Source organism: Mirounga leonina, unplaced genomic scaffold (assembly GCF_011800145.1).
Source record: "Mirounga leonina isolate KUSES-001 unplaced genomic scaffold, KU_Mleo_1.0 Mir_96, whole genome shotgun sequence".
Taxonomy (NCBI): Eukaryota; Metazoa; Chordata; class Mammalia; order Carnivora; family Phocidae; genus Mirounga; species Mirounga leonina.
Window position 1 is genome coordinate 1,885,288 of NW_023270871.1, and position 24,418 is coordinate 1,909,705.

Sequence of the window (24,418 nt, forward strand, 5' to 3'; positions counted from 1 at the left end):
TTTCACTCTTAAATTTATTGAAACTTGTTTTGTAGCCTAACATGTGATCTGTTCTGGAAAATGTTCCATGTGCACTTGAAAAGAATGTGTATTGTCCTGTTTGGGGATGGAGTGTTCTGTATATATATCCTAAGTCCATCTTATCTAATGTGCCATTGAAAGCTACTGTTTCCTTATTGATTTTCTGTCTGGATGATGATATAAGTGCAGTGTAAAAGGCCCCTACTATTACCATATTACTGTCAATTTTTCCTTTTATGTCTGTTAATATTTGCTTTATATATTTAGGTGCTCCTATGTTAGATGCATATTTATAAGTGTTATATCGTCTTGTTAGGTTGATTCCTTTACCATTATGTCAGGCCCTTGTCTCTTGTTAGTTGTTTTAAAGTCTGTTTTGTCTGACAGTATTGCTCACCCCCAGCTTTCTTTTCATTTCCATTTACATGGAATATCTTTTTCCATCCCTTCACTCTCAGTTTGTGTGTCTTTTGGTCTGAAGTCTCTTGTAGGCAGCAGGTCTTTTCTTTTTTTAATTTTTATATATTCAGCTACTCTCTTTTGATTGTATTCAGTCCATTTACATTTAAAGTAATTATTGATAGGTATGTAATTATTGCCATTTTGTTGTTTTCTGGTTAATTTGCATTTCTCTTCTGTTGTCGTCCCTTGTGGTTTGAGAACTATTTTTAGTGTTATGTTTGGATTCTTCTCTATTTATGGTGTATCTGTTAAGAGGTTTTTGGTTTGTGGTTACCATGAGGCTCATATATAACAACCTATGTATATAGCAGTCTGTTTTAAGTTGATGGTTGTTTACATTTGAAAGCATTCTGGAAACACATTTTTACCTCCCCATGTTTTGTTTTTGACATATTTTATGTATCCCTAATTACTGTAGTTGATTTTACACTTTTTCTTTTAACCTTCCAACTAGCTTTAAAGTTGTTGATCCACTACCTTTACTGTATGTTTGCTTTTACCAGTGAGTCTTTCATAATTTTCTTCTAGTTATGGTCTTTTCTTTTCCACTTAAATAAGTTCCTTTAATATATCTCATAAGGCTGATTTACTGATGAACAATTCCTTTAACTTTTGTCTGAAAAACTTTCTCTTCAATTCTGAATGATAATCTTGCCAGGTAGAGTGCCCTTGGTTGTAGGTTTTCTTACCACTTCCTTCTGGCCTATAAAATTTTTGCTAAAGAGTCAGCTGATAATCTTATGGGGGCACATAGTTGTTTTTTTTTTTTTTCTTAAGATTCTCTTTTAGTTTTTTAACATTGTAATTATTGTATCTTGGTACAGACCCCTTTGGGTTCATCTTTGCATTCTGGACCTGGATGTCTGTTTCCTTCCCCAGGTTTGGGAAATTTTCAGTTATTATTGTTTCTTCATGTAAATTTTCTGTCCCCCTCTCTCTTCTCCTCTGGGACCCATATAATACTAATGTTAGTACACTTGATGTTGTCTAAGAGGTCCCTGCAATTATCCTTATTTTTTTTTTTTTCTTTTTGTTCAGCTTGGGTGATTTCCACAACCATGTCTTCCAGATGCTGGTAGTACTTGTGCATAATCTAATCTGCTGTTGATTCCCTCTAGTGTATTTTTGTTATTCTTTGGGTCTGATTGGTTCTTTTTTATATTTTCTATATATTTGTTGAAGTTTTGTGTTTCTTCCAAGTTTGGTATCTTTATGACCATTACTTTGAACTCGTTATCAGTAGATTGCTTATCTCTGTTTCATTTAATTCTTTTTGAGGTTTTGTCTTGTTCTTTGGTTTGAAATATATTCCTGTCTCCTCATTTTGCCTGTGTTTCTGTATATTCAGTAGATCAGCTGTCTCCCAGTCTTGGAGTGGCCTTATGTAGAAGGTGTCCTGTGGGACTCAGAAGTACAATCCAATCTGCTTATCACCAGAACCAGGCACTCCAGGGTTGTCACATGTTGGGAGTGTGCACTCTCCTGTTGTGGCTAGGGCACAAGTGCTGTGAGCATGCTGCTGGGTAGAACTGACCCCCAGCTTAGCTGGTTGCAGCACCCAGGTACAGTTGCTATAGATGCACTGGTAGGCTGGGCTGCTACCCCAGAGGAGGAGCCACTTTGGGGTGAGAGGAGCATTGGATCAGACCAAGGCAGCCCACTGAGTGTAGTGGCATGGGAGCTGTTTTGGAGGGGTACATGCTGGAGCAGGCTGGTTAGATGGATCAGGTCTGCAGGAGAATGCCAGGTAGGATAAGGCAAGCAGTACTAGCTAGCTAGGTAGAGCCAGAAATGGTGCCTACCACCACTAGACCAGCCAGGTCCTTTGTCAAAGATTAACTGCATATAATATACAATACAATAAATAATTATGTTTATTTCTGGGTTTTCTGTTCTGTTCCATTGATCTAGGTGTCTGTTTTTGTGCCAGTACTATACTGTTTTGATTACTACAGCTTTGTAATATAACTTGAAGTCCCTAATTGTGATACTTCCAGTTTTGTTTCTCCTTTTCAAGATTGCCTTGGCAATTCAGGGTCTTTTGTGGTTCCATTACAAATTTTAGGACAGTTTGTCTAGTTCTATGAAAAATGCTGTTTGGATAGAGATTGCATTAAATCTGCAGATTGCTTTGGATAGAATAGACATTTTACCAACATTTGTGCTTCCAATCCATGAGCATGGAATGCCTTTCCATTTCTTTATGTCATCTGTCATCAGCATTTTATAGTTTTCAAAGCACAGGTCTTTTACCTCCTTAGTTAAGTTTATTCCTAGGTGTTTTATTATTTTTGGTGCAATTGGAATGGCCTTAATTTCTCTTTGCTACTTCATTATTTGGTACAGAAATGCAACAGATTTCTGCATATTGATTTTATAACCCATGATTTTACTGAATTCATTTATCAGTTCTAGTAGCTTTTTGGTGGAGTCTTTAGGATTTTCTATATATAGTATCATGTCATCTGCAAGTAGTAAAAGTTTTACTTCTTCCTTGTCGATATGAATGCCTTCTATTTCTTTTTCTTACGTGATGGCTATGGCTAGGATTTCCCACTTGATTGTGATTTTTTTTAATGTATTGTCAGTTTACTATTATTTTGTTGAGGATTTTGCATCTATGTTCATCAGCTATTGTCCTGTAGTTTTTTGTGCTGTATCTAGTTTTGGTATCATAGTATGAATTTGTAAGTTTTCCTTCCTATTTTTTGAATAGTTTGAGAATAGGTATTAACTCCTTTAAATGTTTGGTATAATTCACCTATGAGGCCATCTGGTCCTGGACTTTTGTTTGTTGGGAGTTTTTGATTCCTGATTCAATTTCATTTCTGGTAATTGGTCTATTCAAATTTTCTATTTCTTTCTGCTTCAGTTTTGGTAGGTTATTATGTTTCTAGGAATTTATCCATTTCTTCTAGGTTTTCCAATGTGTTATATAATTTTTCATAACCTCTTATAATTGTATTTCTGTGGTGTTGGTTATTTCTCCTTTCTCATTTGTGTTTTTTTGAGGAGTCTGGCTAGAGATTTATCAATTTGGTTGATCTTTTCAAAGAACTAGCTCCTGGTTTCATTGATTTTTTTTCTTCTGAGTTTCTGTATCATTTATTTCTGCTCTGATTTTTATTATTTCCTTCCTTCTGCTGGTTTTGGGTTTTGTTTGTTCTTTTCCTAGCTCCTTTAAGTGTAAGGTTAGGGTGTTTGAGCTTTTTCCTGCTTCTTGAAGTAGGCCTGTATTGGTATAAACTTCCCTTAGAATTGCTTTTGCTGCATCCCAAAGATTTCTTGGTTGACCCATTCATTGTTTTAGTAGCATGTCATTTAACCTCCATGTATTTATGGTCTTTCCAGATTTTTTTCTTGTGGTTGATTTCTAATTTCACTGAATTGTGGTTAGAAAAGATGCATGGTAGGATTTCGATCTTTTTGAATTTGTTGAGAATGTTCCATGTGCATCAAGTGACTCTTTGATACAAAATTGTGTTAACTGGTTCTAATGATTTTATACCTATTGTTTATTTTGATACTTAAAAGTAAAATGAATGGAAATTATACTGAAGGCTAGTAAAACATTTAATATGATTTGATTTACTGGGGCTATGAATATAAACACATGTGAAGCATCAAAAATAGTAAGTACTTTACCCTTTGCTTATATAATAAGTCCTCATTCAGTGTGAAATATTAGCAATGACTGAAGTCAATGGGGCACAGCAGTGGAAAAGACCTGAAACATTTTGGGGGAATCTGGTTTTCTAATAATGCTGCTGTAAGAGTTAAGGAAACAAGTGTAGTTTTAAAAAATATAAATAACACTAATTTAATTATGTTTATTCACATATAGTTGCCATTAAAAGGTTAACTCATAAAAACATTTCTTCTATTGTAATATCCTTTGCCTCTTCTCTCTTCTAAATCAATCCCCACCACATAGCAGAAATGTTAGAAGTTATACTGCAAAGGGAGCAGATTGACTTTTTAACCTTTAAAATACAGCTTATGAACAATTTTACAGAGCAGGTTGCCTATTAGTACGTTACATATTAACAGATCTATGGTACCATTTTGGACAATCAGATTTGCTTGATGTAAAGATGGGAGCTGGAATTTTTGCTAAGAAGGCAGTTAAACCTCTTAGAGTTTTTATAAAGAACTGAAATCCCATACCATAAAGTGTTATCTTCAGTTAATAATTTTAAATCAAGCCAGAAACTAGATCCAGCTCTGGGAAAACACTTTTTTTTAACACTGCTCCAAGTGTCTATGCAGATACTTAGAAAAGAAAAACAGATTCTTGTTCTGGATATACATCAAAACCTAGATTACCTTTGTATAACATTTATTTAAAAATTTGACAAGAACATGTTAAACGTTGGCAAAACTAATAGCACTCAATTTGATTATACATCTCCTAGCTTTCACAGAATTTCTGAGCTCACAAGACTCAAGTTCTGTTAGGATAGAGTCTTTCATTCATCAATGTATACCCAGCATCTGACACAGTACATGGCATAAGGTATGTGTTCAATAAATATCTGAATGTTGAATATAACTCTTTAACAGCAAATGAAAAAAAGATACAACTCTGAATAAATGGCATGAGAATACCAGTTGTCTCATGATGCAGCAATAGGTGCTTTTTGTAAAAATTCTAGGATTACTTATAAGTAGATCAAGAATTAGATAATTTCCTCTCAAACGAAAGGAGCTCTCATGGGGGTGGGGGGAAGTGAAGGAAGCTGTAACATTTTATCTTTCAAAGCTAATGTGTGAAACATGGAATATGAGCTAGGTGAAAACTACCATGATATTAAAAGTAAGGCAGTTCCAAAACTAATGTTTTGCATATTTATTAAAGAATCCATTTTCTGACAATACTCCTAATACTAGATGAAAATATTTTTTAAAGGTTTCACCAAACTCCTAATATGTCTAAGCAGCTCATCCTTTTAGTCTTTGATTCCATGTTAGAGTTTTAAATATGGAAGAAATCTATTAAGACTCAAAAGCATTCAAAAAAAACTGTCTATGACCTAAAAAAAAAGCTACTGGATAATTAATACATTTGTAACAGTATCATGATTTTTTCCAGATATACTTCATTTCACCCAGCACTGTCAAAATTAACCTGAAAGTCAATTATTAAATGAAAACATCGATAATTTCAAAAATGATTGAACTTAATAAAGAGCCATAACAATATTGTATTCTGAAATTAGAAAATTCTAAGCACATATAAAAAATGCACTTACCTACTTCAATTAGGTCAATGTCAGGATTTATCAAAATTCTCCATCAAAATTTTTTAAAAATCTTGATTTTTTAGGTACTATAAAAAATATACACTAATCATATGATATGTGTTTGGTCTGACCAATTCCACAGTTAGGAAAGGGAAGGAAAAAAAAAAAACTTGTACAGTGAAATTTCAAATCCTAAACATTTAATCCTTTATTTGAGCCTACCTCTCTAAAAAGATATCAGTACTCTTGGATACCAACTATAAGCAATATAGAACTTTCACTGGTATCAATTCTAATCAGTTTAGTCCATCCATTTTCTAACACAGCGAACATTCTTTTCTATCCAAATCCAAAAGAAGAATAATGCAAATCTCACTTTCTTGGTCACCTTTGAAGTTCAGGGCCAACCAGTCTCAATAACAACCAAAATACGTAGCTTTATGAGTGGTAGTCTGTTTCTGCAGTGAAATGAAAGCATTTCCCAGTAGTCAAAATTTGTCATCTGAGGAAATCTTTCATTGTTCTAGAAGCACAGTTCGAAGCTCATCTTCTTTATTGATCATCATCGAAGCAATTGCTCCATCATTAAACTCAAAAGAAGTACCTCCATCCACAACCATGCAGGCATCCCAACAACGAGAACGAACACACACCCTGAGCAGAAAGAAACAGCTCATTAAATATTAAGTTTTCTTAACCTTGAATTATGGTTTCTTTAAAACCCTTATTTTTATTGAAATTGGCAGATAATTTGGCTTTGATTTTTAAAATCAAGTTCTTTGGTTTGAGAGAGTAACTATGTATATATGGGTACATTACCAAAATCTAGTATTCAAGATAGCTCCCTTCACCCAAACAGTTATGAGGGAACAAGTTCAGACTTGATGGAACTCACAGGCTTTTTTCGTATGAGAAAATGTTATTATTATTACAAGTACTAATATTGAACAAGAATGTAACTATTTTCATGGATAGTTTTTACTTAAGTATAACACACGAAGAGGCACAAATTTGTAGTGTACAGCTCAGTAAACACATTTGTGTAGTCATTCCTCACCCAAATCAGGAATCAAATGTTCCCCAGAAGCCCCTTCACTGCCCCTGGCCCTGCTCCTTCCTACACATGCACTATCCTAATGTCAGTCACCATAGTAGTAATAGCTCTGTTTGTTCTTAAATTTTATATAAATGGAAGAATAGGTTTGCTTGTATCTAGCTTTCTTTTGCTTAACAGTATGCTTTTGAAATTTATCCATGGTTATTACCATTAGTAGTAGTGTGTTCATTTTCACTGCTGTATGAAAACACTTCCATTGTATAAAAATACCAAAATTTATGGATCTCTTCTATTCACTGACACCTGAGTTTTTACTACTGGAAGTAGTGCTGCTATGTATATTCTTGAGCATCTTTTGTTGCAGACATTTGTGTATATACGTTTCTGTTGGATATACACCTAAGAGTGGAACTGCTGGGTCAATGCATGTGCTATATACAGCTTTGGTAGGTAACTGCCAAACAACTCTCCAAACTATTCCTAACAATATATAAGTGGCAGTTACTCCCACCTTACAACAACTAGCATCTTAGCTCTTCTGGTGAGTATATGGTATCAGAATATGTAGTTTTAATTTGCATTTCCCACATGAATAATAAGGTCAAGGACGTTTTTCATACACTTCACCATTTGGATACCTTCTTCTGGGAAATGACAGTCTGAAACTTCAGCAATTTTTGAGCTGCCTTTTCTTATTGAGTTGTAGGAATTTTTACAATATTCTGGATATAAGTCCATTGTTGGATATAGGTACTGCAAATATCTCACAGGCTTGCCTTTTATTTCCTTAATGTTGTCTTAATTAACAGAAGTTCTTAATTCTAATATAGTTCAATTTGTCAATCTTTTGTTGATAAGTGCTTTTTATGACAAGTTTAAGAAATATTGTCCAACTGCCAAAGTCATGAAGCCTATTCTGTTTATATGAGCAAAAATTTAAATGTCTTTGTAGTCTCACCTAAACAGAGTATAGATTTATTGAGTAATCAAAATTAACTCTCAAATGAGTAAAATGAATTTCCTTGAGGGTTTTTCCTAGAAAAATATCAACAGTATTTTCAAAAAAAGAATATGTACACTGTATAAGCAGCAATTCAAAATTAAACCATACTTCGCCTGCCATGAGACAGATGACTTTTCAGTGTTTTTGTTCAGAAAATTGGACAACCTTTACAAAATAAATTATATATTTTTTTATATCCACCCTTCAAAAAAACTCTGATAGATGTGGGAAGGGGGGGCTACTTTTAAGGAAAAGGTGACAGAAATGAGTCCTACTCTAAAAGTTTATTGCTATACAACTGAGGTTTTATAGAATGTTTATCCTGCTTTTATCCCATAGCATATGAAAAAGTTGCTTTCCAGTTTTTTTAAAAGTGATAGTTTGATCTTATTGTGTCTTAATATGTTAAAACAACAAATCCACATCACCCAATTAAATAATTATGCCCCTTCTATTCACTTACAGTTTCTCTAAAATGGTACAGTATGTTAGGAAGGAAAATACCATTCTCACCAGGGTACAGCATGACACCTCATTAGTTCCACGACTTCTATACTTTTCCTACCAGATTAGTTTGAATGAGTGAATTTCATCAAACTGAATACTTTAAAACCAAGACTCCTTTATAATTACAAGCAATGAAAGCAAAGTCAGAAGTCAGCCTTTGAAAGCTTACTTTGAGGTGAAGCAACGCTGACGGCTGCTGGAGAAAACTCTGTTTGCTATTGGTTCTCGAATACTGAAAAGTATTTTTGGTTCTTCTGGACTGTAGAGCAGCGATTCATTATATTCATTTGTTACTATGAAGGAAAAAAAAGTATTAGCTCAGTCAATGAAAGAAGGTCACTTCTGAGAAGTGCAAAATGAAAAATGAATGCTATCCTGTCCTCAAAACCACACACACACACACACACACACACACAACCTTCAAAGCCTGTATCCACCACAATATAGCAGAAATAGACATAGTGGGCGGGGGGGCTACAAAACCAGTAATTAAACAGAAGTAAGGAACTAGCTTGAGGCACTCAAATGGAACTTGAGTTCCGACAGTCCCTTGCCAAGTTCCCTTGCAAAATACCATGTCAAAGTGTTCATAAGTTAATTGTCTTGATATAAAATGCAGTCTTAAACAATGACAGGCAATATGCTTTCTCTAATGAAACTGCAATTACTCAAGATATGTTTAGAAATCTTTGAGACCTGTTTCTCATAACCAAGAGGCACGTGAAAGTTGATAGCAAAGCACAAATTGGTCAAAAACAACTGTACAAAGAAATCAGGCTTGTAAGAACGTTTAGTTGACCACCACATTAAAACAGATCATAAGACTGTCAGATAATCTAGCTTATTTACCAAAATTTCACTTAAATTATTTGGCTCTTTGAAATCTAATTCACTCTCAAAAATAGTAATTTGCTTCTCTGGGAACGAATACACACACCTCACCCCACCCCCAGCTCCAGGGGCACCTAGCTGGCTCATCACTAGAGCATGCGATTCTTGATCTCAGGGTCATGAGTTCGAGCCCCATGTTAGGCATAGAGAGAACTTAAAAAAAAAAAAAAAGCGCTAGCTCTGAAAGAAGTAATTCCAGAAATGTCTGTAACAATGACTGCACCCCTGCATTCACTATTGTTTCTAAGGACAAATTTTCAAAGGAGTAACATTCATTCAATAAAGCAGAAAAATCACTGTATTTTATATATACACCCTTAAATTTACATGCCTGATACAAATTTCAGTTGTTTTATATAATTATGTTTTAAGTTAAATTATATAATGAATAAATTACTATAAATGCCTAATTTTCCTTTCTTTGATGCAGATTTAATGTTAATCTTTTTGGTCTCCAATTGAGAGAACGAAAAAGTCCATTTTAGAGAGCTGAAAAGGACGTCAGAGATTTAGTCCTATTTTCAAACTATTAAAGGCCAAGCATCTCCCCCAACAAAGGAAGTCTTACCTGGAAATCCAAAATATACACTTAAATGAACTGACACTATTACATATGTAAGTAGATAAACTATGAAAAAGTTTGGATTTTTTAAAAAACAATTGACCTTAATCTTAGGATACTGTTCAACTAAACAGAGACAGAAAGGAAAGCTGTAGTGTGAAGTCTGTACAAAAATGTTCCTGATAGATGAGATGGGACTGTAGTGAGTTAATTTCATATGCAAATCAAACGAATGTGTTTTCCTATTTAAGAATTTAAATATTTAGAAAAAAAAATTTTAAGAATACAGTTGAAGAATCCCTATGCATTCATTACCAATCTACTTCCCCTTCCTCATTTTGCAGTCCAGGAAGTAGAGGAATGGAATCAGTCTTGCTCATATTTTCAGTGAGTGACTGGTCTGGGATTGGAGCCCAGGTCTTCAAACTCCCTGATCAGTAGTATTCTTTCCCAACACGGCTAGTTCTCTTAAGGGAACCCTGAAGCAACTGGGCAGGAGTAGGTAGTCAAAAGTTATAAAGAGAACATTTTAGTGAATGTGATGATAAGCATTCACAGCTCAGTGAATTCCATCTCATTCAGAGCATATTAATGGCATACTGAGTCTAAGTAAGCATTTCCCATTTGCCAGATCTATATTTTTCTATATTTTCCTATCCCCCAGGACATGTTTGTAGCTAACACCCGTTTTGACATAAAGGTTATATTTCATAGTTCACAAAAATATAATATATAAAAAGTCCAGCTCTAAACTTTTCATTGCTTCAATACATGTAAAGGGATATCATATCAAGAGCCTGTTTGAGTCAGAAAAGTACTAGGCTTTGCTAATTGGACAAGTAGACTTCACAATGACGTCCTCAAGATCGATGCAGAACTTAAATGAAACGGTTAGTAATTATGATCATTAGTCACTGACCTTTTTCTACCAATTCTCTGTTCAATGGAAGACTTAAATTTCCTTGTCGTTTTGCTATTGAAAAAGGGGGAAATTTCTTGATTAAATATCTTGTGTCATATAATAGCTAACATGTAATAAAATCTATACATTATTTAGCATATTATAACATACTAGCTATTTTGGTACTCACCAATATTTAAAACATCTTCCACAGCCTGAGTTGCAACCCTGTTAATATTGAATGACCTAGAAACAAACATCACGTAAGTTCTTTAATTCTAAAAACATACTAAAAATGAAAAAGGAATTATCTACTTAATATACAAAAGAACACTTAGAATTATCAAGAAAAAACAACCAAAAGATAATAGCCACTTCACCCAGTTTTAAAAAGTGGGCAAAGTACATAAACAGTTTACAGGTCTATATGAAAAAGTGTTCAATTTTACTCCTACTTAAGGAAATACAAACTAAAGACTGATAATATATTGGCATGAGTATGAGAAAAACATTCTCATACTGATGGAAAACTTGCAGTTGGAGGGCAATTCTGCCCTATTAAAATTTAAAATGAAGATATTCTTCAATCTACTAATTTATCCTAAAATATACTTGCATCTATAATACACAAAGACATGTACAAGGTTATTTACAAAGCATTGTTTATAATAGCAAAACAACTCATATTCACAGGAAGCAGGTTAAATATGTTACTATGTAGATATTAAAAAGAATAAAACAAGAACTGTATGTGCTGATAGATAATGGATATGTTAAGTTAAAAAACCAAAGGCATTATGTAGTATATATAAACAAACAGGGAAGTAAATATTACATATATATATATATATATATATGGGGTGGTTGTCTCGAGATTAGTACTAGAGATATGAAATGAAAGACTAGCTTTTCATTTGATATCCTTTTATACTATTTAACATATTTTTAATGTGTAAATATCTCTCTAAATTATAAAACAGAAAAGATGAGAAATCTTTACTGCTGTGTGATGCCTTGCTTAACCACTTAAAAGAACAAATGTTAATACAAACATGAATCACTTTTAAAAGTAGCTCTGTCCTTGGGTCTACCAAGATGGTTATGGAAAGTTTTGTTTGTTTTTTCCCAGTGATTTAGAATTCTTCTGCTGCCTCACAACTCTTCTCACATGGCCTCAGTAGATAACAATGACCCACACATTCTCAACGTAATTCAGTGACTCAACCTTTTTGAGGAGGGGAGAGTAACAGATACTCTTGCATACCCTTCTAACCCTATACCCTTCACATTTTGAGAAATGTGATAACATTTTGGGCATTCTCTTAACAATGCAGATACACAAATTTTTATATTAAAAATTTGGGGTCATTCACAGACCACATGCCTATGCTAAAAAAATCTCAAACTAGCCATTGCCTACTCTGTTTTTCACCATTATCTACTCTCCAATTTCATATTGCAACCACACCAAGCCCATTCTTGCCTCTGTACCTTTGCTCATACTTACTATGTGGCATGAAGCAAAATAAGTGTCCCGACTCATTTTTTAGTATGAGGTTTGCAATACCTATCTCATTAGAGTTACTGCCACACACTACAAGGTCAGGCATCTGCGGCACCACCTGGCTCATGGCAGAAACTCAATACTGAATGAAAATATCAAATGAAAGAGATGTGCATGAGTTATATTCTAATTCTTCTGAATATTCACATTATTGGAAGATACGGTTTTAGAACTCTATTTTAAATTAAAAGTCACATAAAATGAGCTCTTTTATTAGGGTTCCATTGAATTAAAATATTGAAGTTAAGACTTAAGAGAACAAAAGTCTCATACAACTTGATCTAATAGTCCTAGAACTAGGACTTATTCGGGATACCACAAGACAACCCAAACTAAGTCCTCTGAATTGGGCTTAAATTAAGAGGAATTTCCTATGGTTGCAACCTGGATTTCAGCCAGTTCACTCTCCCTTTAGGAGTGGTTTATATTCTACATCAAAGACAAACCATATGCCTAAGAAGGTATTAGCTAGCACATGATGATTTTTTCTTAGATCTACAACCTTCACCATTCTAAGAGTTCTCATTTGAAATCACACATAATTTCCACTAAAGACAATCCAATTCAAAGACAAATTGAATCTCCTATCTTCTTAAGCTAGTAAAGCTTTCCCTTCACTTAAGAACATTTACCCTTAAGTTGGCTAAGACAATGTATGGAGGAGGGGGATTGGCAACAGTCCTAAAAACTAACAGAAATATATGTGACTGAACTCTGTAGTACTTCTCCCAGTGAATGTAGCTAATTCCACACTAAGTAGAGGACAGAGACAACAATGAGATAATTCAGAGACAACTTGCTATGCAACATAACCCTGTCTTGTGGAGGAATTTTTAGGAATGCAAAATGGGATAGCTAATCCCCAGACTCTCTGCGTGTGTGTGTGCGCACGCACACGTGTGTGTGTGTGTATGTGCGTACACACATAGTCAGGCTATCTTCTCCGTCCTTCCTTGTCATAAAGCCATGTGACTGAGTTCTAGCTACAGGAATGAGAGTAGAAGTCATGCACAACACGTCTAAACCTGTGTCCAATAAGCCTCCCACAGGTCATCCTCCATGCTTTTCCTCCTCCTCTGGCTTGATGTATATAAGTAGAGAGACTTTAGGATTTATGTTTAAAAGATGGTTGAGCCACATGATGGAAGGAGCCTGGACTCTGAGTCACTACTTGGAGATCCACCTCCCAATGAGGACGCACCTGGACTTGATAAGAACAAGAAAGAAACTTCTATGGTGTTAAGTCACTGAGATTGGGGGTTTATCAGTTACAATAACTATCTTATGCAAAGTTAAACATTTCCACATTTCATATTCAAAGCAAGGACTGAGAGGTCACATAGGAAAACTTCTATCTCTCTGTGCAAGCATTAAAAGAGTAAAAGAAATGGGCTATTCTATTCCTTTCTTTCCAGTGATTTCTGAGGTCTACAGTTTAGAGTTAAGTCCAGAACTTAAATCCTGTCTTCACCATTTATTAGCCACATGGCTTTGGGAAACTCCTGAGACCTTTTAATAATACTCTATTAATAAAAATAAAATCACTTATTTCCAGACTATTTTTGAAAATTTAAATAATATATGTAAGCTCAAGACAAAGAAAAAGCTTAGAAGTGGTAGTTTGATAAAGTTATTAACGTATAGAAATGTACAGCTTTCCCTCAGCCCTTCTGGCCCCCAGGCTTCTCTTCTCTCCGCCCATTTTCTAAACAGAAAAAGGACAAAAGATGAATGGGAAATGCAATCACAGCAAAAGAAGGATCAGTAATGGGAGGGAGTAAGGTAGAAGATGTTAGAAGCAAGCAAGCTATGTAGGGCTGAACAGAGAAGAGGCTGAGTGACCAAGGTGGCAGGGACAGAGACAGTTCTAGACCACAACATCAGAGACAACATGAGACTTTAATAAGCAACATAGAAAAGACTGAAATCCTAATATAAGCCATACTTACTCATGTCCAACATCAACACAGGACTCAGCTATGAAGTGTGTGGCAGTGGAGGGCAGGACTACTTTACAAGCCTAATGGCTCTTATTCTTTATGCTCTTACTATTAAAAGGTTGAAAACTAAAACTATCAAAATCACACAGACAGACACACACCCCAATGCAAAAGTCAAAGCTGATTCACCGCCTTTAGCATAACCACTATTTCACTAAGATTAGCAAGTTAACCTTGATAATCCTTCAGTACAACCCGCTAACACATCTTTGAACTGTACGAACTCTGCATTTCAAAGCTGGCAGTCAAAAAGGCCTTGGTTTTGTAGTCAAGCACGCCTGTGCTTGTCTCCAGTTTCTGACACTATTTGTGACCTCACACTAATTATTTATCCTTGCAAAGCCTTAATTTCTACCTTTATAAAACAGGGCTACAACTACTTTCTTGCAGGATTTCTGTAAGAATATTGTCAGTGTATATAAAGCACCTAGCACAGTATATTCAAAGTAGCAGGGGCTAAATAACTGATAGCTTGTATTTAGCGCATAAAACGGAACCTACAGAATCACGTTCAGAAGATAATCTTATTTTATCTGTTCCATTTCTCCTCACTTTGCAGAAAAGGAATCTTGTACAAGATCACAAAGCTAGCTGGTGGTTTAGCCAGGGCTCTAACTTCCATGCTAGTACTCTTTTCAATTATACCACTTTGCCCACTTTGGGGGGGATCAGAATACTGAGAGAGGAGAAGAAGGATCTAGGAATCCATTTCTGATTCTCAGTACAGTTTTCGACAAGTAACACATCACAGTGAGCAGAAAAGATGTCATGATAAATTAGGCAGTTAACCATAATATTTTCATTTTATGAGGGTTACACAATAATTTTATAATAGATTAAATTTATTTTTTCAAACAATTATTGTTAAAAGTCATCCTAGAAATTAGTTCTCACTGGCCCTCAGGGAAATGAGATCTTAGCCAATCTTTAAATAATACTTCCCATTTTTCTCCAAAGGTTCATTTATTTGACAAAGATGAGGCTTTTTAAAAAAAAAAAAAAAGATGTGAAGTTATGGAATACTTATGAATGAATGTGATGTCTAAAAATTAATTCAAAATAACAGAAGACAAAAGGAGACAGTAGGGGAACAGAGGAAAAGATTGGGCATGTGTTGATAATTATTGAAACTGGCTAATGGGTACATGGATATTGATTATACTATTTTGTCTACTCTTGCGTATAAATTTTTCCACAATAAAAAGTTTTAAAAAGTAATACTGAAAAAGTATTACTCCATTTTAAACTATCCAAACTTAAAATAACAGTTTAAGTACTGTTTTCCACTGTATATGTAGTCATTTATTTTTAAAAAAAATTGATTATGTATTAGGTACTATGCTATACACCCAAAAAACTGAGGGAGGGGAAAGACAAACAAACCACACAAAACCATGAGTCACCATCCCAAATGCCTCAAGTTGCTTGAACCAGCCGGGTGTCAGCTATTTAGAGAACTAATAATGTGGTAAGTGCTAGAACAGTGCTATGAGGAAAAAATGCAATGCGAGGGATGCACCAAAAGAGGGTTCATTATGCTGATGAAAAGAACTAGATCCTAGTAAAGATTTCCTACGCAGAATGACATCTGAAGATTGGATTTTCAGCCAGGGGATGGAAAGCGGAGAATGTTCAGGCATTCAATGAAGGAAGAAGTTGCACTGAGCAAAAACAAAAAGCCCAGAGAGAACACGTTGTGCTGAGCATTCCAAGTAGCCTGCAGTGTCCCTGGTGTGCTGGTGGGTGAGTGTAGGGCAGCAATAGGCTGGGAAGGTTCCTTAGGTCCTATTTAAAGGGTCTTATACAGACTGAGTAATCAACATAGTCAGGAGTAAACTAAACTTTTACAGCACAGAAGGGATACAGCCAAATTTATCTACATTTTAGAAATATTACTCTGTTGGTAGAATGGATGACAGCCTTTAGAATAAAGGATGAGGCACAAAGAATATTCACTAAAAAGATGAAGATCTGGGGGCGCCTGGGTGGCTCAGTCATTAAGCGTCTGCCTTCGGCTCAGGTCATGGTCCCAGGGTCCTGGGATCGAGTCCCGCATCGGGCTCCCTGCTCCACGGGAAGCCTGCTTCTCCCTCTCCCACTCCCCCTGCTTCTGTTCCTGCTCTTGCTATCTCTCTCTGTCAAATAAATAAATAAAATCTTTAAAAAAAAAAAAAAAAAAAGATGAAGGTCTGGACCAAAGAAATAGGAGAAAATGAAAAAGAGGGGCAAGGACTTCAGAAATGTGACTGGCAGGATTCAGAGACTGGTATGTGTAAAGGGGAGAATAGGGAGACTCAAAAGTTAAGAGCAAGGATTAGGGGAGTAAGGTTTTTTCTCTAGAGCATGAACTTGGGGTAACAGCGATCCTATTCTCTAGTAGGTCTACACTCTCTCTAGTAGGTCATTTTAGGGTAGGAGTTTGTGCTCAGGAGACGAGAGCTATGGATGAAAGTCTGGGAGGCGTCTGCATGTATATGACTAAGCAGCAGCAATTACCCAGAGAGAAGTGAGAGGGTAAGCAAGATACAGGAGCCCAAGTTATCTCCAGTTCGGCCTTTGCCACACAAACCTCCAGGACGTTTGCTATTGTTATTGTACTTGTTTTCATTTCTTTACTATTATTTAAAATATTTTTCATTTAAAAAAAAAAACCATACAGTCCCCCAAAACATTTCTCATTTTCTTTTTTTCTCTTTACAAACCTAGTGCAATAGGCTAAATAACGACCAAATCCAGGCTACAGCTCCAATCTACAAAGTCAAGGCAGGACTTCTGGACCCAACTGATGAGTAAAGCAGAAAGTGAGCCAACCAACATAACACCACCAGGCTACCTATTGCATATCAGAGGCTTTAGATACACCGATGTGCAGCCTCGAGTACATTACGTTACTTAAAATATTTCACAAAGTCAATAAGCAACATCCCAAGTTACTCACCAGGCCTTTGATCCTGTTCCAGTACACAAATTGAGCCCTGAACTCTTCTGTTTTTCCCATGGACCATCATCAACTGAAATCTCATAGTAGGAAGCCCTATGAATTGAGAATATAAAACTGGATTTGCTGAACTTATGGCTCACAGTAAGTAAGACAAATATCGTTTCTTCAGAACTAATGAAATCTAAGTGGGCCAGCTTGACTTAGACATACCTGACTTAGTAGGCACGCACACCATGATGCTAATACCAATACTAAGTGAAAAAGTTAAAAAAAAAAAAAAAAAAAAATCTGTGTATCTCCATCCCTCTCTGATCCATATGGTCCTTTCTATCAATATTTTAACATTTCAAACAAGGGCTCCTGGTAAATTTTTACCTACCATAACCTCTACTGTTTTTATGGAATCTAACACATACAGAGCCTTATTTCACAATTCAAAAAGAAAATACCGTTCTTAGGTGAGTTTCATTCTCAGTAGGTAGTCCTTGATAGCTCCAAGTCTGTATCTAACCCTTCAAGTTGCCAACAGTTTCTGCTCAACTTGTTTAAGTTATATACTAATGTGCCTTTTGAACTGATAGTAAGCTAAGATCACGTTCTAAAGAAAATTCTCAAACGGTACTGCATCAGTAGACAAAACTAGGAATAAAACTAGAACTGTAATTTCTTTAAAGATTTCTGTTTCTTAGAGTAGTTCATAAATATGAAATCAAATGGGTTTTCTGACACCAGCAAAAATGACACTGTTCTTTAACTGCATGAACATATAAATTTGCAATTATTAAAAAAAAAAAAAAACTCTTGAAACCTGTGAAAGCCTATTTTGTAAAACTATATCTTAAATAATGGTGTCATTGATCAACACTGGGTTATTTTTGTCCAGCAAATAAAAAAGTTAAACTCAATATAGCTTTTCCAATAACGACAATTATTAGACATGCTTGCAAACACTAACACTCAATGGATAATTTATCTCTTAACCCTCAATTCTCCTGCCAAACTCAATCTGTAAAGGTTTTACATGGCACAACTCCTTTTCGTGTTTTCTCTGAAGTCACCATTCTTCATAAAAGATAGCAGGCCTTATATTTACATTGAATCTATTTCATAGCTTTGTTATATCTTCCTAGAAAATTAGGAATTTTAGGCGTATTAGGAGCCTATTACATTCAGACAAGCCAGTCAACTCTATAGGAATGGCTGCTATTATGCTAGAATCACATAGAAACAAATGAGATTAGAGGTAAGTGGGGATAGAAGAGAAACAGGTGGAGAGGAAGAAAAGTATAGTCAGGTGAGGGGTGTTGAGCCCAAAACAATGAGCAAATTTAGTGTCATTCTCACATGCAGGTTTATCAAGATTAGTCAACTCAGAATTTTTGTTTCAGGGAAATTATTTTTTTAAGGCAGCAATAAAACTCACAGTCCCTTTAGAGTGGGTATACTTCTTCTTAAATTGTCCACTGCTACAGCCCAAGAATAAGACATTCTAGGTTAGAATAGAAAAGAAAAAAAAATTGGGCTTTTAAAATGTTCTTAAATCTAAGAACATTATAAATGAGGCAGGAATAATATTGCTGCACTTCATATTTTCCAAGCAAAGCCCTTAAGTTTTCAGGGTTTTCAGGGCATAGTGAAGCCTCAATACAGGATCTGGAATCAGAAATACTGGGTATACAATGATAGTTCTGATGCTAACTAATGATAGGACCATGGGCAAGTTATGTGAACTCTCCAAATCTCAACTTTTTCACTGATACATACAACTACTTTTCTCACAGGGTTGCTATGAGCATGTAATGTGGTAATATACACAATATTCATAAAGCCTGACACATAGCAGGCATCCAGTAAGTATTCATTTCCTTTCTAAGGGTCTATGTCATAGATTCCTTAAAAATAAGTTCTAATACCTCCTATAGTGAAAACTTTCTCAATAGCATCAGAAGCACTACTGTCCTTATCTTAGTAAGGATATAAGGTGAGGCTCAACACAAAAAGCAGCAGCATCAGACATTATTTAGGAGATAAACCAACCAAATCACTGCTGCCACAGAAAAAAACAATCTAAAATCTAGTGGGACTTCACTGAATTCCCAGAAGTCTGTCAATCGATCCCAGTTTTCCTCCTTTTATAAGTTATTTGATTTTTAGTAAGTACAAATTACAAAGCAACACTCACTAGTAGAATCTCTCGGAAGTTATAACCTTTAAAATACACAAACAATAACATAAGCCATTAAATGGCTTCTCTAGAATCGGCATAAACTCTCAAAACATTTTTACCTTTGCCATCTATTTTATTATTTTTTATTCAAGCTTAATTAACATAGAGTGTTATATTAGTTTCAGGTATGCAATATAGTAACTCAACAATTATGTATATCCCTCAGCGCTTATCAAGATAAGTATACTCTTAATCCCCTCTATTCACCCAACCCCCTGCCCCCTCTGGCAACCACCAATTTGTTCTCTGTATTTAAGTCTGCTTTTTTCTCTTTTTTCTATTTGTTTTGTTTCTTAAAATCCACAAATGAGTGAAATCACATGGTAATTGTCTTGGACTTATTTCACTTAGTATAATACCCTAGGGTCTATCCATGTTGTTGCAAATGGCAAGATTTCATTTGTCTTCTAATGTAGACACTCTCCAATTTCATTTAAAGTTGCTGCTCTCTGCCTTATGTTTTTAGTAATCATGATTAGATTATACCACTAATTAGAATTACATTTCCTGCCTTCTCTGTCACCAAGTATCCATTATTCATTTCCATATTACTTCAAACTTGATATAGAGCAAAAGAAAACATTTTATGTGTAGCATGAGTCTTATTACTACGTTAAAATAAATGTATTTACACTTTATGTTCTTTAAAGAATATACTTTTGATGCCTTCAAAGAATTTTACCTTTAAATACTTTTTAAAATTATGTATTTTACCACCCTCCAAAAAAATAAGATGCTACTTCTATCTTTATCTTACTTATCTTTACATCCTTAGTGACCTGCATATAGCACGTAGCAGGTACACAATACATTTTGCTGAATTTAAAATTACATTAATCAAAATAATTACAACTGAAAAAGATTGTTCAAGGCATTCTACTCAATCAGGCTTTGTTCTTTTCAGTACTATCTGAATTAGTCATTGGCTAAAACATGGGTATCTTTTAATTAAGACAAATATTTCTCATCATAATTAAACTTATGAAAAGACAGGTCAACAATCAGAATTTCAGAATATATGGAACTCTCAGTAAACTAGGGAATCAACTACATGACCTCAAAGGGGCACACGGTTCTGACAGCAGCCACGTGGGACAGAGACTCATCTCTAATTTTCCATCCCTAATTTACTTACATCTACAAAAATGAGAAGGCAAGTTCTAAATGGCAACCAAGAGTTTAATTAACTTTACATTATGGCAGTCATTTTATAACTGGTAACTAATATCACATGAAAGTTTTGAAAAAAATTCTGCTGACCATTTAAGGCTAAATTATATTCAACACCCACAAAACAGAATTCATCAGTAATAAAACCATACTATACTTTTATACTCCTACTGAAGAACTTTATTAACCTTAGTTTTTGCTAATAATGATTACAAATCTTTTTTTTTTTTTTTTTTTTTTACAAATCTTAAACTGTCAATACACTTGACTTATGATGTTGCATAAGGGATACAATTACCACCAAGTAGTATTCCTGCCAAAAGTGTTTAGTCTGAATCTTATCATGCAGAGAAAAAAGAAAATCACACAAATCTAAAACAAGGGATATTCTGCAAACCAACTAGCTTATTCAAAAATATTAATATCAGGAATGACAAAACAGGGGTGGGACTAAAGAACGATTCTTAATTCTAAAGGGCCATGATGGCCAAATGCAATGCATAATCCTTAACTGGATCCTGGATAAAAATAAGCAAACAAATCAGCCTTAAGTGACATTATTAAGGTAATTAGGAAGTTTTAATATGGACTGTCTATAAAAGTTTTATAACCACTGCAAATGTATGCCTAGTATATCATTCTCTTAAACATTTATAAAGCACCTATATGATAGATTAAAGGCTCTGTAGTAATGGAACCTGAATAACTTTGTTTAACCTAGGGTTTCACAAACTTTTTTGCTCATAGAACCTTCTCTCTTCTTAACATGTATTATAAATGTGTGAGAAGGTTTTGGAAATATTAAATAATTCATTTCTATCACTTATACCATATTAATTATTCATAATTCTTAGGATGCAGAAATCAAATAAATATCTAAAAAATACTAAAACATTAAATTCCAAACTCAAGAATACAGGTTTAAAAGTACCTGGATGATAGACTCTCCCCGATGAAGACTTCATTTAGTGCCCTCACTGGCAAAAGCTGGGGTCCTGAAGCCTCGGGTCCTGTAGTAATGAAAAGAAAAACAACTTGTTTAAATTTTAGAAATGTTAGGATTTAAATTTTATAAAATATTAAAATATTCATACTTTTGTTTCAATAGAATCCGTACTTTAACATTATTAACATAGAAGTTAAATCTCATATTTAGAGTGTTCATAATGAACCTCAAAATCACCTAACATATCTCCAAAGAAGCCTCTCTCTCTCACCAAAATAAACCTTAATTCTTCTTGAAACAATATTTTAAGAGTGATGAAATATACTTATCCACCTCATAAGATTCTTATTGTCACACTTAATTTCTGAGAGCTTCAGACATGGAAATAATCAAGTACTTCCACAGGAGCCACTTTGGATTTCAGCAGCAAATTACACACATGGCTCATATTGGAAACCAAATCGGTTATATATTAGAGATCACTGAATCTCTGAATACCAATCTATAGCTTTCTTATAAAGCCAATGAATTTCAGAGCCAAATCTTGAACATCTCCGGTGATAGCAATAAATTCTTTTGGCTAGGGATAAAGTAATATTTCCAACTAAAAATTTAAAATCTTTAAGATATGACACGAACACATAGTTTAAGAACAGCCCAACCTATAAAGCTATAAATCACCATGAAAAACTCTGAAAATCATGAGATAAGACAAAAACAAAGCAGATACGTAAAGGTAGCTTTTCCTGATAGGTTTAGCCAAGAAATGAAACACAGGAGGAAAAAAATACCTTTTTATACAGTCCACAGATATTTAGTATATCTCTTGGGGTCTTCCTGTAGCATGAAAGCCTTAAAATTACTGGGAAAATATGGCTAAATTATAATCCACAAAACTGAGAATTCACCTTAACACTTACTAAAAAAAAAAAAAAAGCTGCATATCACCTTATACTGATATTCTCTTAGCAGCTTACAGAGATGTCTGGAACACAAATCTTAAGGCTGCAATGCAAAATTTCCCAACAAAAAGATTTTAACCAACAACTATAACTATGATAGATATATTTAAATATGGCTATACAAATGTATAATTATTAAGAAATCTATAGATTAGGTCATTTCTACTGCCTTTCTCTTGACATTTTAAAGATTAAAGCCAAGAATCCTTCCTTAAATATCAACTATTCTCTTAGATATTTTATAATTCTTTCATATTTCATGTTTTCAAACCCATCCTAGAACACATTTCTTTTAGAAGTATGCTTATTTCTTATTTCTGTATCTAGTCATATTACATTTTACACCTCAAGTAGTTCACTGTATTTTCTTAAATGTGGTCAGTAGCACTAAAATCCCCAAATAATTGTAAATTATCACTTATATAAATTAGAAATCAAAGGAACAAGAAGTTAAATACTGCCCAAACACATCTAATTCCCAATCTACCTACTTTCATCATGAACTCTTTCAATGTTGAAGGCTCTGCTATGTTGATTCAAACTTAGCTGCTGTTCGTGGAGGTCCACAGGAACAGGGTTTATGCCAGTCCCTTCAAGATACAACCTGATTCGCTGCCTCCATAACCACCTTAGAAGAGTGAAGGAAAAGCAAATATGTTAAGATAAAGTAAACTTAGGATGAGGCATTATAATTTCACCAAATTAAAAAATTCATATTAAAAACCTAGTTATTGGGTGCCTGGGTGGCTCAGTTGGTTAAGCAACTGCCTTCAGCTCAGGTCATGATCCTGGAGTCCCTGGATCGAGTCCCGCATCGGGCTCCCTACTCAGCAGGGAGTCTGCTTCTCCCTCTGACCCTCCCCCCTCTCATGTGCTCTGTCTCATTCTCTCTCTCTCAAATAAATAAATAAAATCTTTAAAAAAATAAAAATAAAAACCTAGTTATTCCACAAATTATACCAGAAACACCTAAAACCTACAGGTTCCTCCTCAAAGACAAAGTCAAAGATTTAGTTCTCTTTTCAGAAATAATAGAAATATCTAATGTATTTGTACAAAATCTCCCACATAACTTGAATCAAAGTCAAATTCTTTATCAAGTATCCATTAAATCTAAGATACTAAGATACAGTTGTGTTTCGCTCATACAAAAGCATAACATGCAAAAACAAAACAAAAAACCCAAAAAAAACAAAGAAAACCACTGTGATAAAACAATATTGTGTTAAGGTGGTTAGACAAAACTCCCTCTCCTAGAGTTCTATAATGATTATTTTTTTTGCAATAAAAAAGAAATCAGGGGCGCCTGGGTGGCTCAGTCGTTAAGCGTCTGCCTTCAGCTCGGGTCACGATCCCAGAGTCCTGGGATCGAGCCCCGCATCGGGCTCCCTGCTCGGTGGGAAGCCTGCTTCTCCCTCTCTCACTCCCCCTGCTTGTGTTCCCTCTCGCTGTGTCTCTCTCTGTCAAATAAATAAAATCTTAAAAAAAAAAAAAAAAAAAAAAAAATCAATGACAAATTTTTTAACATTTAAGATTACACCTAAAACTTAAATGACGTTTTTGATAGAAGGAAAAAAATTAGGTATAATTGATTTCAAAACCAAAAACTGATGTCAAAAAGCCAGTGGGACAGATTCTGCTAGATTAGTATATAAAAATATACTCCCACTTGATAGCTATAAACTGGACATTTGTAGAGGTGCCAAACTTCTGAAACAACCAGAAACTAGAATCATTACTAATGATTCCAGAAATCAAGATTTAATACAATTTCACAAAAAAAACAAAGCTTTCTCAAACAATAAAAATCTAGTCCAAGTCAGGAAATAAAAAGTCATCCAACTTGGCTCTCTCTACTATAATCACCAACCCCATCTCAGCTCCTCCCTCCACTCTTCTCTTTTCAGGATAGCCTGACTACTGAACAAATTAAGTGAAAGAAGTATGACAAAACATCCCCC

The 24,418-nt window shown here is 34.7% G+C and overlaps 1 protein-coding gene across 4 annotated transcripts in view; it reads right to left on the minus strand.

Moving 5' to 3' along the window:
• Positions 1-4,298: 4,298 nt before the first annotated feature.
• LOC118006438 (NAD kinase 2, mitochondrial) overlaps positions 4,299-24,418 on the minus strand; it is a 46,554-nt gene continuing 26,434 nt past the window's right edge. For 2 of the 4 annotated variants that reach the window (XM_034999111.1, XM_034999114.1), the window contains exons 6-13: positions 22,949-23,085; positions 21,481-21,559; positions 18,576-18,641; positions 17,150-17,245; positions 10,838-10,893; positions 10,666-10,719; positions 8,463-8,586; positions 4,299-6,380 (exon numbers count right to left, since the gene is read on the minus strand). In XM_034999111.1, the coding sequence (XP_034855002.1) occupies positions 6,242-6,380; positions 8,463-8,586; positions 10,666-10,719; positions 10,838-10,893; positions 17,150-17,245; positions 18,576-18,641; positions 21,481-21,559; positions 22,949-23,085 (751 nt within the window). In that variant the 3' untranslated portion in view covers positions 4,299-6,241. The remainder of the gene's footprint in view (positions 6,381-8,462; positions 8,587-10,665; positions 10,720-10,837; positions 10,894-17,149; positions 17,246-18,575; positions 18,642-21,480; positions 21,560-22,948; positions 23,086-24,418) is intronic. The other 2 variants (XM_034999112.1, XM_034999113.1) reach the window with 2 other exon arrangements.